At 43.8% G+C, this 16169-nt stretch overlaps 1 protein-coding gene across 5 annotated transcripts in view; it reads left to right on the top strand.

The window, feature by feature from the left end:
• Window positions 1–3786: 3786 nt before the first annotated feature.
• Window positions 3787–16169, top strand: part of PPP1R9A (protein phosphatase 1 regulatory subunit 9A) — a 150357-nt gene continuing 137974 nt past the window's right edge. For 4 of the 5 annotated variants that reach the window (XM_042801704.1, XM_042801703.1, XM_042801702.1 and 1 more), the window contains exons 1-2: window positions 4169–4393; window positions 5672–7360. In XM_042801704.1, the coding sequence (XP_042657638.1) occupies window positions 5894–7360 (1467 nt within the window). In that variant the 5' untranslated portion in view covers window positions 4169–4393; window positions 5672–5893. Of the gene's footprint in view, window positions 3987–4168; window positions 4394–5671; window positions 7361–16169 lie in introns of those variants that run through there. The other variant, XM_042801701.1, reaches the window with a different exon arrangement.

Here is a 16169-nt window from a genome sequence, read left to right as displayed (position 1 = left end):
CTGAGGAAAGGCCATTACTAGTCTGAGTTTAGACCTTCATAATGCTAATATTTACCTTTCTGATAAACTGCTAGAACATGCAGTTTTGTTATCATTAGCAGAGGTTTTCTTCAGATCTTTCAGGACAAAGTTCTTTTTTTGATGATGTTCTTGGGTTTTCAAATAGTGTGACATATTATATGTAAAAACAGCACAATCTTCTGAAGTTGCCAAATTCGTTACATTAATAAACTCCATTTTTTAACTATTAATGGCTTCCCATATAAACAAAATACTCTTACTGTAATCACAGATTGCTAACGTTTGAAACCAAAGGTTATCAACTCATTATTACAGTTGTTTGCTGTTTATTTTAGTCTCCTGCTACTCTGGTACAGGGGAACCCTGACGTGAACATTCCTTATCTGCCAAAATGTATGTATCTTGATCAGATAAGATCTTTTCCTTTAAACTGGATTATGTAATAAGAATTTGTGGCTGAGTGCTAAAAAATAGAGCTCAGTTCTGTTTATGCAGTGGTAAGCGTAAGGAAGAAAAACCCCCTTCCCAGCAGTGGTTTGGCAGGATAGCAGATAGAGGCTTTCTTAGCCAAAGATCAGAATAGGTAAATAGTTTCCATTTGTACAGGTACATACAGATATTATCTTGCAAGACTTGAAAGATATTGACAGGAGACAGATGATGGAATGACTTTCTTCTTGTGCCTGAGCCATGTGGAAAAACTTGCGTTGCTGCTCCGCTGTGCAAATAAATTGGTATCTCAAAACCCGAGTGCCTTAGAAGCACAGAAGTGACTCAAAACAACCCATCAGTGACATCCAAATAGTCATGTTTGTAAGTAAATATAATTCACACATCTAGAATAAACAGAAAATCAGTTATTTTCAGTGTTGGAGGACTGTATCAAAACTGGTTTTAAAAGATACTGAATATAATTTGAAGTGATGCTGTCAGGTTAAACAACTTGGCTCTCCCTGTAGTATGTGTGAATTCAGAATCATTTGAATGGAGTTGCTACCCTGGTGCAAGTAAAATGATAGTCATACACTATCATATATAAACATCAAGCTGAACAGATTTTAAATTCTTGTTGGTTAGGAAGCAGAGTAATTCAGTAACTTCAGTGAAGTTAGTCTAAATTTATACTAACATAACATAATAGGGAGACCCTTGGTGTCTTATCTTACCTAAAGTATGCTGTGCAGCATTTTAAAGTTGCTCAGGAATTAACAGAAATGTCAATCATGCTTTAGCAGAGCCTAAAAATACCTGCTAGTCAAATGGTTTGTCACAGAAATACTGAAAATGTAAAAGGACACACAATTCTGATTTCTGTATTTAGCTGTATGGCTGTTGCTCATAGATGAAGAGTTTATCTTGAAAAGTAACATACCAATTGAAACAAAATACAGTTTATCCCAGAGTCTGTAATAATATTCTTTAACATAGTCACTGTCTAAATAAGGATATAGATTGAAAATTTTCTGTCAGTGATTATTAAGTTTGAATATCATAGATGTCAGTGACCAATGGTGAACTCCTAAATACAGTCCAAACTGTCTCTGAGCAGCCAAAACTGCTGGTAGGTTCTACAAATCTTGGCTGTTCTGAACCTGAGGTGGTACTGAAGGAGTGTGAAATTACTTTAAAAAGTTTTTCATTAGATTCTGTGTCAAAGCTGGTTATTGTCTGCTTGAGCATCTATGCTGTCCACGTACAACACACTTAATGAGAACATAAATGTAATACCTCTCTCATCGTGGAAAACTTGAGATTTCTTGTGTGCTTCTTCTATCGGCATCAGTGAGTCATCCGGTTTCTTTATTTTCTACGAAAGTATGTAATATGGAGATAGTTTGTACTATTCTGCCATGAAATAATACGAATGTTTTCTTGGGTACATTGTTTAAAATACCTATTACAGGTCAGAAGTGGCCATTTTGTCTGCAAAACTTCGTTAGAAAAAGGATTTAATAATATTTATGGCCCTGGTTATGTAGATATGGTAGTGGATACTTTCCTCATTTTCTTTACATAAGTAGATGTGAATTAGTCACTTAAATTGCTTCAATTGTTTCATTGATTGTTTAATATTTGCTTGTGTCCCTTTTTTTGCTTGTGAATGAGAATTACAAAACTCTACCAGATACATATCTGGTACATGCCAAGCTTCTTCAACCACTCCACATGCTTAGCCTAAATTCACAAAGGAAAGAAAATGTTTAAATTTCTGCTTTATGTCTCTGTTCTTCTTCAATGACACTTGAAGTTTTGTTAGTGTACTTTTATCTTCAAAAGTCAAGCAGCTCTCTAAGTGTTCTTACAGCTTCATGTCTACAAAATCGTACTGATAGAAGGGCACTGCCAGAGAGGCTGGGCCTCAGATCTGGTGTGTTATGTGATATTTAAAATTTAATAGGGAATGTCCTGGTTAGTTGCAATATTTTTAGTCCTTGTGCAGGGAATCACCTGTAGGACACTTCACTGCAAGCACCTGTGAAACAGTTGTTCCCTCATTCTTCCGCTTTGGGAAGCGATCTCAGAAGGGGAGCTTTCTGTATCAGCTTTTGGAGCTCGGGTTCCACCTGCCCCCTTGCTCGTGCCGTACCTCACCTGATCTCCTGCTCTCCCTGCTGTGGCATGGCAATGCTCAGCAGCCCGTGGGGCATCCAGAACCCCCGTACCTCCTCCGGTGCCTCTGCCCGCACGCGGCTGTACCCCGAGTGGGGGCCCTGCAGTGCACCAGCACACGCTGCCCGCAGTGGGAAACCCACTGCTGAAATGTCCCCACTTGTGTTCCTGGCCTCTTGCATATATATTTGTCAAAATGCTGGGTTTCAGTCTACTTTACAGTCACTATTAATGTGCTGGTTATTTAAACTTTATTGAGGTAAACATTCTGAGCTGCATACCCTTGGTGCAAATTAGGTTAACTTGAGCTTGACACCTGCGAACGCTTGGAATAGTATATAGTACCCTTGCTTCACTCTCATTAAAACTAATGAATTAAGTTTGTGAACCTATATAGTTAATGTATTTATTTTCAGTCACTGCTGTCTTGATTCTGTATGCATGACAATTAGTTTTAGAATTTGCAGTGTACATCCCCAGGCCATTTTCTCGATATTTATGCAATTAGTTTAATGAACTTTGCTTAGGAGTTGCTATGTGATTAACAGTCATTACCTTCTCGCATTGCCAATTTTACAAATTACCTAGAGATTTCATGTTCCGCAATTAAGTTTTCTTATTCACCGCATAAAGCCAAAACATTTTCGTGGCAAACTCGCCCGGCTAACAAACACTCCAGGCGTGCCGGTTGGGGTTGTACTCTAAGGGCAAGCCGCTGTCATCCTCCCCCGCTGGCAGCAACGGCCGAGCAAGTAGCGTTCGCGGAGTTGTTCCGCGGCTCGCCCGGGTTTGCTGTCGGCACTCGGCTCTGTCATGTCGGCTGGGTTAAACGGTTTAACAGCGAGGGAGGGGATGCGCCGGGTCGGGATCTGCAGCGCGTTCTCGGTACGCCCGGTGCCAGGTGCGCCCCGCGGGTTTCCTGCCCCGGGAAGAAGCGGGGGCTTCCCCGCTGCGGGCCGCCGGCGGCCCCCGGGACCCTGCCCCCTCCCAGGCGGAGGCGGGCCTGCTGCCCCACCGTGGAAACGGGGGGGGGGGGGGTGCCGAACCGGCCGCGTCCTCGGGGGTCAGGCTGGAAACAAGCGCTCGCGGGGGAGGAGGGAGGGAGGGGGGGTGGGGGGGTGGGGTGGGAGCCGGCGGGGCTCGGCGCTGGCGCCGCGGTGCGGGAGAACCCTCCGCCCCGGGCGCGGAGGCGGCGTGGCCGCGGCCCGGCCCGGCCTCCGCCGTTCGGCGGTAACCGCCCGGGGCCGGGCTGCAGCGGGAGCGCGGCTCGCCGCCTCCCCCGCCACCCCCCCCCCCCCCCCCCCCCCCCCGCCCTCCTCCGCCGACGGAGCGAACCACTGCGGCTCGCCGGGGAGGTGAGGCACCTGTCACCCGGCGGCGGCGGCGGGCGGCCCCGCGGCGGGCGGCGGCGGCGGCGGCGGCTCGGGGCGCGTCCCGCGGCGGGGGCGCGGCGGCCGCGCCGTGGCGGAGGGGCGGGCGGCGGGCGGGAGCGCGGCTGCGGCGGGGCGCGGCGGCTTCTCCTCCCCCGCGCGGCCGCCGCGGGTGTGCGCGCGGAGCCGTGTCGGTGCCCCCGCTGCCGTTGCCTGCAATGGCGTTGAGGCGCCGCGGCGGCGGCTGCTGCTGCTGCTGCTGCCGCCTCCTGTCAGGCGGGCGGCGGCAGCGGCCGTTCTCCACAGAGGCGCCGAGCCGCCGCGGGCCGGAGGAGGAGCGGGGGCAGCGCTGAGGCGGGAGGCTGGAGCAGCCCGCCGCGGCTCTCGGCTGGGTAAGGGCGGCGTGTGCGCTCGGCGGGAGAGGCGCCGGGCTCCGCGGGGGGAGCCGCGCTGTCACCGGGCTTTTGTTTCCCGGGGCCCGGCGGCGCGGGGGGGGGGGGCGGCGGGCGGCTGCCCGGGCTCTGCCCCGCCGCAAGGTGCAGCCGCCCCGGGGCCCCGCGGCGCGGCCGCCCGGGGAGGAGCCGCCGCAGGGGCTCCGGCGCCGTCCTCTCGGGTTAAGTTTATTGCCTTCAGCGGGAGCGGCGGGTCTCGCCGGGAGCCGCTGCCGTGTGGCCTTTTTGATCGGCCGTGGCGATCGCGTCCCCGGCTCGGGCAGGGGCGGCGGGGTTCTCCGCCTCGGCACGGGCGCCGGCTGTTGCAGCGCCCAAGATGGGGCGGCCCCGTCGCGGCGGGGCGCGGGCTGGGGAGGAGGCACGGCCGGCGAGGCGGAGGGGTCTGGCTGGCGGCGAGCCCCGGGCGGCCCTGGGCCGGCGTGCGGGGGCCGGGGGCGGCCGCCGGGGCCGGGGAGCCCCGCTGCTCCCGCCCAGCGGCCCCGGCGAGCCCCCCCCCCCCCGGCCGGCGGATGGGAGCGGAGCCGGCCCCTGCCTCCGCTTCTGCAGCTCCTCCTTGAGCACCCCCCGGGCTCTTCCAGGGGCTAAAACCGTTGCCCGTGACAAGGGGCAACTTTCTCTAAGTGCATTTCACTTTCTTTACCGTGTCAACGGAGGTTGTTAACTTCGGGTGCCGTTTTTCTTATTCCCTCGAGCTACTGTTTAATTTGCCTTTCTAAGTGTATTACATTTGATGGTATTTCTACCATTAGGTTTCTCTTGAGAGAGCAAGGGTGTCTTGCAGTGCCTCAGGGAACCACAACCATCACGTTTGCATGAATTACTTTGTAGTTAGATGTAAGTAACTCAGAGTTTTGATTTTGGGATTTATTTTTTTATCAGATTTTTTAGACAAGTTCATTAACACAGAAGTAGTGTTATTTTTCTTTTGACGTTGGCTTTCCTTGGCGTGCATGTTTATGACACGATACGATACTTTCAATGGTAAGATGCAATAATCCATCCTTTCACTATGGGATGATTACAAATAATGCAACCATCAGTTTGAAAAACTTTGTAATGACAAGTTTTCATGTGTCTGTGTATTGTTAGGTTGTTTTGGATTTTTTTTTCTTTTTTTTTTACAACTGTTTTGTAAACGCGTCAACCATAAATGGAAATTGTGGCTTACATTTAAAGAAGTACCTGGTATGATTCAGAAAACCCTCCTTTCTATTGCAGGTTAAATCAGCAGTTGTTCTCGAGGGTCCTCAGTTGCGCTGCTTTGGTAGAATTGACTGTGTGTGTTTAGATACTTGCCTCCAGATCTTCTGTCGAGTATGGCCCTGCTGAAGGGCAGTGCCCCCTGAGAAACACTCCTCAAGCAGACTCTCAGCTGTGACAGACTACTGAGGGCGGTACTGCAGAAACTATGTAAACTGGTTTTGCACTTCTGGAGTAAAGATGATGAAAACGGAGTCTTCAGGAGAAAGATCAACCCTCCGAAGTGCCTCTCCTCACAGGAATGCTTACAGGACTGAGTTCCAGGCACTGAAAAGCACCTTTGACAAACCGAAATCAGATGAAGACCAAAAAGCAAAAGAGGAAGGAGAGGCCTTGCAAAGCAGGGGAAGGAAATATGGCTCAAATGTCAATAGGATTAAGAACTTATTTATGCAGATGGGCATGGAGCCCACTGAAAGTGCTGGAGTTACCCCTAAAAACAGGGGGAAGGGTGGCCCTCCATCACCTCAAAGACGAATTAGGCCCAAAGAATTTGTAGAAAAAGCGGATGGTTCAATTGTAAAATTGGAATCATCTGTCTCAGAAAGGATTAGTAGGTTTGATACTATCCATGATGGTCCTTCCTATTCCAAGTTTACTGAAACTCGGAAGATGTTTGAGCGAAATGCTCATGAAACGGGACATTCCAATCGCTATTCCCCAAAGAAAGAGAAAGTTGTTTCCAGTGAGCTTCCAGATGAGTGGTGCAGCTCTAAGTCTCACAGAGGCAGCACTGATTCACTGGACAGTCTTAGCCCAAGGACTGAGACTGTCTCTCCAACTGTGAGTCAGCTCAGTGCAGTTTTTGAAAACACTGACTCACACAACGTAATCGTTGTAGAAAAGTCAGAAAACAACGAAGAGTACTCTGTAACGGGTCACTATCCGCTGAACCTCTCGTCTACTGTTGCCAATATCTCTTCCCCGGTTTCAAACCTTGAGGGCTTCAGTCCTTTGAAAGATGCCAGCACGTGGTCTCCCCCAGCCAAACAGAGTACAGGCGTGATGTCTGTTGAGAACTCTCAGCAGAGTAGCGTGCCTTCAGCACCAAGACAGAAGACGTCCACAGGCACTTCAGCAGGCTCAAAAACTACTGAAGAAATAAAGAAGACTTCAGAGACATGTGCAGATTCTGTTGAGAGCTCTGCAGCGAGTCAGCGGGATTTGGTCAACGCGCTTGACAGTGAAAGATCTGCGGACAGCTGTCCTAGGAGTAAGTCAAAAACAGAGACAGAAGTTTTGTTGCAACAAAAGGAACAGTCGGAACATGCAGAGGGTATCTTTGATAGACCCGAAGCTGCAGAGTTACCAAGAAATGTAGCTTCAAGTGGTGATTTTGCCACAGATGCTGTTTCAGATGCTACTGAATCCCATTATGATGAGGCAAGTGAAAAAGAAGTGCGTGAAGATGTGAATAATTTTCAGAGTTCCCATGTGTACATGCACTCTGACTACAATGTGTATCGGGTACGATCGAGATATAATTCTGACTGGGGAGAGACAGGTACGGAACAGGATGATCAGGATGACAGTGATGAGAATAACTGTTACGAACCTGATATGGAATATTCTGAAATTAATGGATTGCCAGATGAAGATGAAATCCCAGCCAACAGAAAAATACAGTTTAGCCGTGCTCCAATCAAGGTAAAGTTTCCTATGTTCTTCTTCTGCAGTTTGGTTCATTTTCAAATGCAACTTTATTTGAAGGAGATTTTGACAGCTGATCTTAGCTCTGAAAAGATTGCAGAGGATCTTTTGGTACACATTTTTATTACAGTCAGCCAGCAAGAGTAATCTTAAATTAAGAGGGGAAGCTGAGCTCTGATGAGCTTGTGTCATTTCCTAGACTACTCCATGGCTGACTAAGCCAGTAGAAATTGAGAATGACAGCTGGGTCTGTGAAGTTTGAGAATTTTGACATGCATGTTTTGACTTATATGACTGAACTGTAATCACATGGTGAAATGTAGAAGTGGGTATTGGGTGGCTTTGTGCTGCTTGTATTTCTTTTTCATTTGAAATCGCAGCTTCTTTAGATTGAATGGCTCTTTTTCAGCTCCCATCAGATGTTCTTTAAAGTCCCTGTATTTAAACAGTGTGTCATGAAATACAGTGTGATTCTGTCTCACTAGAAGAGGGCTGTTAATATTCTGTGTCTGAATTAGTAGCAGGTTTTCTAGTAGTATCATCACTTTTTTTAAAACTTCAAAACATTAATAGATGTGTATCTAGTTTATCTCAGTGCTACAAAAAGGCAGAAGTCAGTTGACTGAAATACCTAATGAAGGGTGGGTTTCTCACATGGCTTTTTGGTTTGTTCTTAAGTACTCTGAAATTTCAGCTAAGAATGTTGCTTCAGGTACTTTCAGTTCAGGAAGGAATAACTAGTCATGTTTTGTTGTACCGTCTTTTCATGGCTGAGTCTCAGGATTAAGTATAAAAGTATTTTACTTCCAAGTTGTTCTTTAGTGCATGTGGTCTCAAATGGAAAATTCAAACCCAGTAATTTTTCCAGAAATGGCTCTTGAAACAGCCATATATCGTGGAGTACTTGAAATCTAAACATTTTAAAATGAAAAACATGTAACTGAAATAGACTATATTTTCATTGTATGAGTTTAGCAACAAAAATTACTAAGTCAACGAGCAGAAGTTTCACTATAAAACTTGAAGTAATGTGATTTACAAAATCTGCCTTTACACCATCTGTGGTTTAAGTTAAGATAAGATGCATGTTTGTATTAGGAAATTTTCATCTGAATGAAGCAACCAGATTTTCACATCTGTTTATTGGGGCTGGAGGGAAATGGCCTTGTGTTCTTCATGCTTCGAAAAGACCATTTTTTACACTGAAACAAAATATTGCATGCCAAGATAATGGATTTTTAAATTTTGTTTTGTTAGTATTTTATTCAGGCTTGCGTCATGGACCAAAAATTCTAACAGTGTTTGTGCTTCCTCTAGATTACTCCCATAATTAAACTATCTGTTTTTTCTGCATTTTTTTTGGAGATGAAGCAGAGAAAAGCTTTATTACAAAAGATTATGGAAGTTGCCCCCCCCCACTGCCTTCCTGCTCAGGCTATACTAGGAGACAAGATGATGTTCTCTCTTCTGAAAGATGATGTCTAGATTATGTGCAGAGATTTGCTTTATCGTATTTATTACGGTTCCAGCAGATAAGAATCCATAGGGTGACTCCACTGATTTTATTTTTGAGATGGTCAGATTTTTCTGCTGTTCCTGTTTTGAATGAGCTAACAGTGACATCCTTACTTCAGTATATTGCTGTCATCTGTGTGAATCGTGCTGTCATGCCAAGTGCTGTAAGAGTATTTTTTCAATTATTTAGCTATGAAATTTTTCTTTTCTTCTCAAGTTTTTCATGCTATGTTCACTTTAGATTACATATTATCAAGTAATAATATTGGCCCATCAGGAAAATGCTCTAAAAGTCATTTGTGTGAATAATAAAAGAGTACATTTGTCATGGTTTTAAGCATCAAGCACTCTTAACAAGCTTATCCAAAGCAAAAGAATCATTGCTTTAATTATTTTAGCATCTATATTGTAGATAGGAAGAAAACAGAATAAAAGCTGCATTGAGAGGGAACAGTGTAGGAGGGATTGGGAGGTTTGGGAGATCCCCTGCTTTTTGTCCCGGGTGCCTCCAGTGCCTGCAATCTGTTGGTCGCATGGGGAAACAGACGTGAGACCATGTGGAAGGCTTGCGCTAGGAGAAAGAAGTGCAGCGAAAGTTGTGGAAATTGAAAAGCTGCTTCTCGAGCCTTCCTCCCTTTTTTTCTGCAGCGCTCTTAATTCCCTCGGCGGTGTCGAGCAGCCTAAGCCCCGGCAGGCTGCCAGCGGTGACGGGGCGCTGCCCGGCCACGCCGCCGCGGCAGGGACCCACCCGGGCAAGGGCGGCTGGAGAATCCGCCGGTGGGTGCTCGGGGGCTCCCGGGTCGCCGGGCTCCCGCGCTGCCTCTCTGACAGCACCGCCGCCTCGGCGTGCTGCTCAGAGGTCGTGGGCTGGCTCCGGCGAGCGGTTTCTGCCCAGAGGACATAGGTGTCAGTGAGCAGCACAGAGGGCAAGGGGGACCTGTGTTCTGTCCCCTCACACAGTGCTAGTGGATGAATTTACCTGATCACTCCCTGTACCCGCCCGTTACCTGGGGACGATGCTTGCTAGCTGAATGGACAGCAATTATTTAAGTATTTTTTCTGTTCTAGGCAATTTTGTGTGTCAGTGGGCATAACTGGTTTCACTAATACTTTCCTGAACATCATCTCATATGTAGTGTAACTGAGAAGAAAATGCTAAACAATGCAGGAATATTTTCTGAACTGTTGAAAACTGATTTGTTTTCATTAAAATGAAGCAATATGTACTTAACTACTCTGCTAGATAGTGATGTGAAAAGTCCAAGCCAAACTCTAGATGTTTAGCACTGGTTTCACAGTATTGTACCTCCATTCTCCGACAGGTCAGCTCTGAAATAATTAACAAAATTGGCATTTGAATGTGTAACCTGTGAAATGAGTGGGTAGTTATTGCCATAAAGTTGTTACTTGAAGATCTCAACAGGTTTAGATAAACATCTTTGAACTATTTTCCCAAGGGATTTTTCAGGTAAATGTGTAAGAAGTAAATTAAAAGAGTGGTGAGACTGAAGAGCAAAGAGATTTCAGTTACAACTAGAGGGAATCCTTTCTGTCCTTTTAGGGAAAGTGTTGTGGACTATGAGAACTAATGAAGTACAGACAGAAGGATGAATAAATAAAATCTTACTCATCAAACTGATAAAGATTGAATTTTGTTCATCTCCCAAGCAGGAAAAAGACTCAGTTATTGAGAAACTCTCTATAAAGACTCAAGTCAACAGATGCAGGAAGTCCTACTCTGTTACAGTCTGTAATTTTGCTCTCGCGGATGCCGTGGTCCATGGGCCATTTGCTCTGTGCTAGGATTATAGGGTATGTTTGCTGATCTCGTCTCCGTTGAAAGTCCCTGTAGGAGTAGGTGGATGCCCCGAGGCCACTGCAGGCTTGGAGAGTTTCTAGGAATTTGGATTGTGGCATCTCTGACGTGAGCAGTTGTGTGTGTCTGTGGGAGCCTAAGTCAGCTTGGCGCCGTTCAATAAAAAATAGTCTAAAAGGGCCCAAGAGTTGGTGCTGTTAGTGGCAGCGGGCATGAGTGTGTTGCTAAACAAGGGATGTGTACGTTCATATAGAAGTTGATACGAGTGTTTCTATAGTGGTATAGTGGCCTTTAACATCACTGACCCATTCTTGTGTTGAGGTACTGTGTTTCTGCTCAGCGATAGAACTGAAACTTTCCAAGGCAAGCATAAGAGGTGAAAAAGTTAAGTAAATGTGATGAGGAAAAAAATACTCTGTTGGGATACATTTTTACACACAAAAAAAGCAGAAGCTTGGTGATTTATTGGCCTTTTGTCGCGTTTTGCAGGGTTTCCTGAGGGCTGGGTTATATGTGGCTTCGTAAACATTGCGGACTAATTGAACAAAGTTTGCCAGTGGTGCAAAATTCATTATCTCGTGGCTTACCACATTCTAGCAAATGGAAATTTATTGATTGTCCAAATCATAGTCCTTTTTGAACCATGCTTCCTCTATCCTGGATAGAATTAGGATGGAAGAGTAATGTTCACCTCTTCTCCTCTCTCCAAGTCCAGCATGTCTGATATCTTGATAGCTGATGGCTGCATCTTCAGTTAGTGCCCTGTTTCTGGCACCAGGTACGTGTTAAACTATTTAAAGCTGTTAACAGCAATTGGTGTCTCCTGCTGAGCCTCCTTCTGCTCGGCTGACTTGGCCCTGCCCGACTAAGGGATTGGAGCGGGTTGGGCAGTATGTGACTGTATGGAAGATAATGGGTCACTTATGGTGCAGGGAGGGGTTTTAGCCTAAGCTGCTGCTGCTGTAGTTTTTAGGGTTTCATAAAGCTTCCTCAGGGTGAAGTGGTGGTGAAGGGACCTCTCTGCAGACTTTGAGTTGGGAAAGAGGGTAACACGAACGGAAGGGATATAGCAAATGGCTCTTCCATGCTTCAGGTAATATTATACGCAGGGATTGTGATCTGTAGTGGCCATGCCTCTTATGTTCTTCCTCTCTTTTGTTGTGCAGCATGACTGAATCTTACACCCTACAACAATTCAGTTTTCCAGATTGTGTTTTGTTCAAGTGGTCTTCAGGAATCGGAATTTGTGCTTCTCTCTCTCTTTAAAGTGAGCCTTTGAAGAGATTTTACAAGTGTGGTGACAGTAGTTTAGTGTAAAGTATAAATGACATTTGTATTTAATAGTTGTTTTGAAATTCCTTATGAACTATATGGTGATTTCTCTTATTAAAAATCATCTCAAGGAGCAAGTCTTTCTTTTAGTTATTCCTCGTTTCTCTCACTAAAATGTATTGAGGAATGTAAATGGTGGTGAAAAAAGAATCTGAAACAATCTGACACTAATTACTTTGGAAATTTTTACTCTCTACAATATGATTATTCTTTGTCTGATAAGCATCAAAATAGAGTGTGTTTAGAAACATTTTCAAGTTTTGGGGTTGAAAAAGAATATATTTCTTTACCCGATTCAATATTTAGTATGGTATTTACCTGTTGTTGTTAAAATTTTGATGAACTGTTTTGGATCATAGAAGTCATAAGTGGAAGTAACCCATCCACAAGCACTGTACTGTCCCTGGCTCCAAACTTGCCATTTCTCTATTCATATTTTACTTAAGTGAATATGGAGTTGGATTTAAATGACCTCCAGATTACCCTTCCAACCTCAGTGAGTTGGCATTCTATAAATAAAGTAGTTCCGGTGGGTACTAGAACACTTGATGAAGTGAGATGTAGAAGGTGGAACTTGTAGAAAGATCCCGAGGCTATGTCAGATTTAAGATGATTACAGAATCTGAGAAATCTGTCCATCTTTGAACAGGTTAATAAGGAAACCTTACAGATAAAGAGAGATGTGTAGCTTCCTTCTGAAATAACTGAAAGAATATTTTCCTTTCCTTAAATTTGGTTCTCTACTCTAGCTCCTGTGTCCATGCTTTGCTTACAGCATTAGGAGTAAATGGTAGTTTTGACTAAAGCATGAAACCAGATATTAAGTAGGCTTAGGCTCTGTCTCGTGTAATGTTGAATAAATCATTGAACCTTTATGTTGATATTTGAATTCTGTAAAATGGTCAGCGAGTTGGTAATTAATTCCATTAATCTCGATTTGTGAAGTAGATTGACATACTGAGCTATTTCTTGGGTAGCTTGAAATGTGTGTATTTTGCTACATAAAATGACCTTATACTTTTTGCAGGTATTGTGAAGTATGGGAATTTCTGCAGACTTAAGTAGTAATAAAATGTGTTGTACCGCAAGGATTGGGATGCTAACTTTATCTGTAAGAACGATGTAAAACCAGGTTCTTTGTTGTGGTGATAGGATATATAGAGTGTTTCTGGGACCTGGTCTTTTATTTTAGTTACATTTGTTATGAATGATCTTGTTATGAAAAGCAGGACCTTTTATATATATTTGTAAGGGAAGGGAACAAGAACCAAATATGAAGGTTTCAAACACTGGGTGCTCTCAGATAAAGAACAATAATGAAGGGATAAAGCATTCCAGAACAGGTTCCGATTTTGATTATTAAAAGGCCAGTGTGTTCTACATGGTTATCTCGTATGTGAAGTGTATTACTGAGTTGGAATTGCATACTTTCACTGGATGTAATTACACACAGTAATTTCAGGTGCAAAAGAGTTTTCTTGTATGAAGTATACATGGAATTATCGGAATGCAGTAGATGGAATAAAGTTACTCGCCTGCCACAATATGCTGTGGAGACTTGAACTCTTCTATAGGTCATAATTTCACTGCTAATTCTAGGGACCGGATACTCCTGGATGTAATGTTCACACACAGTTACTGAACTAAAAAGAAATAATGTTGCTTTAAGCTGGGTTTTATAAGCATAGAGGACATTCCAGAAGAGCTGTTTGTAGAAACTAAGTTTAGATTGAATAATTGGCATCAGAAGTTTATGTGGTTTAGATTGAAAGGGGTTTCCAATTAAAGGTTTTGAATTTTAAAAATGCAGACTGAGAAATGCCAGGGAAATGGTTTGAGATTAGTTGAATCAAATAGCAGAGGGAGCTAATGGTGGGGTTCTTAGAACCTCTTTGAATCAGAGTTAGAAAATGTGCGTAGGATTTGCATCCCAAGAAAAAGCAGAATACACAAGCAGAATAATTGCAGACCTAATCAGAAGTAAAGCCAGCCAAAGAGAATATCAGAAGCTAGCCAAGAACTTGCAAGGAGTGGCAGAAGTGGTTGGTTCAAAAAATGAAGACTGTCATAGAGTTCAAACGTCTTAAGTGTGAATAAGAAGTGTTGCCAGCAGTCAAGCTGAGTTTGACCTTGTAAAGGAAAATAATTCAAGTAGTGAAAAGCTGTTTATCCATTCAAAATGAAACAAGAAGAGAAGCTGGGCATTATGCAGTGAGCATGAGGTTACAATCAGAGCTATCATCCCCAGTCTGTATTAACATTTTGCCTTCATTTTTGGTGCAGCTGGTCATGTTGAGCAGGGAGTCAGGATTAAGAGTGAAATAAAGGTATCCAGGTGGAGACCCATACAGTGGAAATTCTTATAGTGAAATGAAGATGAAACCTAGAAGTTCCTGGTGCTCAGGTTTGTAGGTGGTTGGGTGAAAGAAGCTGTATTTTAGAAGGTCTTGTAGCAAACATTTCAAAACAAATAGAACACTATCAAAATAGAAATGGTATTTAACTGCAGAAGAGCAAATGCAGTAGCTATTTTTCAGAAAGTAGAGAAGAGGTGGTTCTGGCAGCTTGAAAGTTATTAATCTTGGGTTTTTTTCTACAGCAAAGCAAAAACTTTTAAAAGACTCAAAGGCAGGGAGGCAAATGGAAAAGTGTAATACATGTAAATGGATTTATGAGAAGTAGCATATGTCAGACTAAATTAGTATCTGCCTTTGGTAAGATAGAAGACCTTGTTAAAAATTTCAGTAGTTCTGTCTCGGGAAGTTGGAGCATGCTAATGATGGAAAGTGGGGAAGCCTTATCATTGCATAGGGTTACAGTAAAATACAGGTGACTGGGAGAAGTTGAGTAGTGGGGACGGATTTATGAGCTAAGAAGTTTCACGGCAAAGTAGTGACTCATTTGTAGGAGATGACAGCTAAGGAGAAAGCCACTCTGTGACTCGCTTGCGCAGAATGACAGCAGTAACCCGCGGTGCGATGCCGCTCTGAGGAAGGGAAATGGCATTCTAGATACATGAAGCAAAATATTTTGGTAGCAGTAGGGAATTGTGAGTGTCATCTTATAACTCACTAAGGAGACTTCATCTGGAACATGTTCTGGTGGATTCTGCTTGAGGCGAATGAGTTTGCAGGAAGAGGTGCAGCAACTTGCTGATCTTATCTGTGTCTTTCTTGGTTAATTTTATTATAAAACAGGGGACTTAAGAAATTTATCTTGCTCAGTGGGGGATGACAAAGCCTGAAAAAGAGCATAATTGCATCTTTGATATATTCATAAAGAAAAAGCACCTGAAGGCTAAGGGACTGCATTCCACTTTTAAGGTGAAATTGAGCATTTTCCAACAAAGATAAAAGAATTGTAATAGCAGGCACTCTTTTCATATGTTCCTAATAGACTACTGTATTGTCTAACAGTGTCTTAATTCTGTTAAGGCTCGGAATTTCCTTCAGCACTGTTGAACTTGCAGGCCACAAATAACCTATTTTAAAAAGTACCTGACTTTCCTGTAACCAAATGGTACAAAGCGATAGCTGTTGTTCTGTGGTGTCCTTTTTTAATATAGAAAGTATTTTAGTGAGAGCAGAAGCTAATTTTACTCACTAGAGTTGATTCAAGAGACCTGTCAGGTCACTCAGGTATTTCCATATGATAAAGGTGAGTGGAAGGTGTGAAAGCGGAAATCATCTCTGAGACCGGTTTGCCTTGCGTTATTACACATACAGCTGCACTTCTTAGTCTGTGCACATCTGTAACTTTTTATGTTCCTCTCTGCAGTTTCCATCTGCCTTAGTATTCAGTCCATAATCTCAAGGGCATAAGGTGCTGGTTCACATTGAAAGGGTGTCTTTTAATATTCAGACTATGCTACATATAGACCTAGGGCTTTTTACTTGATAAAATACCTGTATTTCAAATTTACTACTCACATTATTTGTTTAAAAGCAATAAGCTATAGAGACTTTTAAAAGTCATGCTATCAAACTGCTGTCTAATTCATCTAGATCGTGGTCTTTGTGATAAAACAAACATCACAAGGTTTTCTCCAGCTTGTAATAGTCTTTACATCTTTATAAGCTTGCAGTCAGCTCTAAGATGGACTCTGACATATTTAGATTCTGTAGATACGTAGACTCTGACATA

Source organism: Tyto alba, unplaced genomic scaffold (assembly GCF_018691265.1).
Source record: "Tyto alba isolate M040663 unplaced genomic scaffold, T.alba_DEE_v4.0 Super-Scaffold_38, whole genome shotgun sequence".
In the NCBI taxonomy this organism is placed as follows: domain Eukaryota; kingdom Metazoa; phylum Chordata; class Aves; order Strigiformes; family Tytonidae; genus Tyto; species Tyto alba.
The sequence above is the reverse complement of the archived record's forward strand: the minus strand, read 5'-3'. Positions and strand labels throughout refer to the sequence as shown.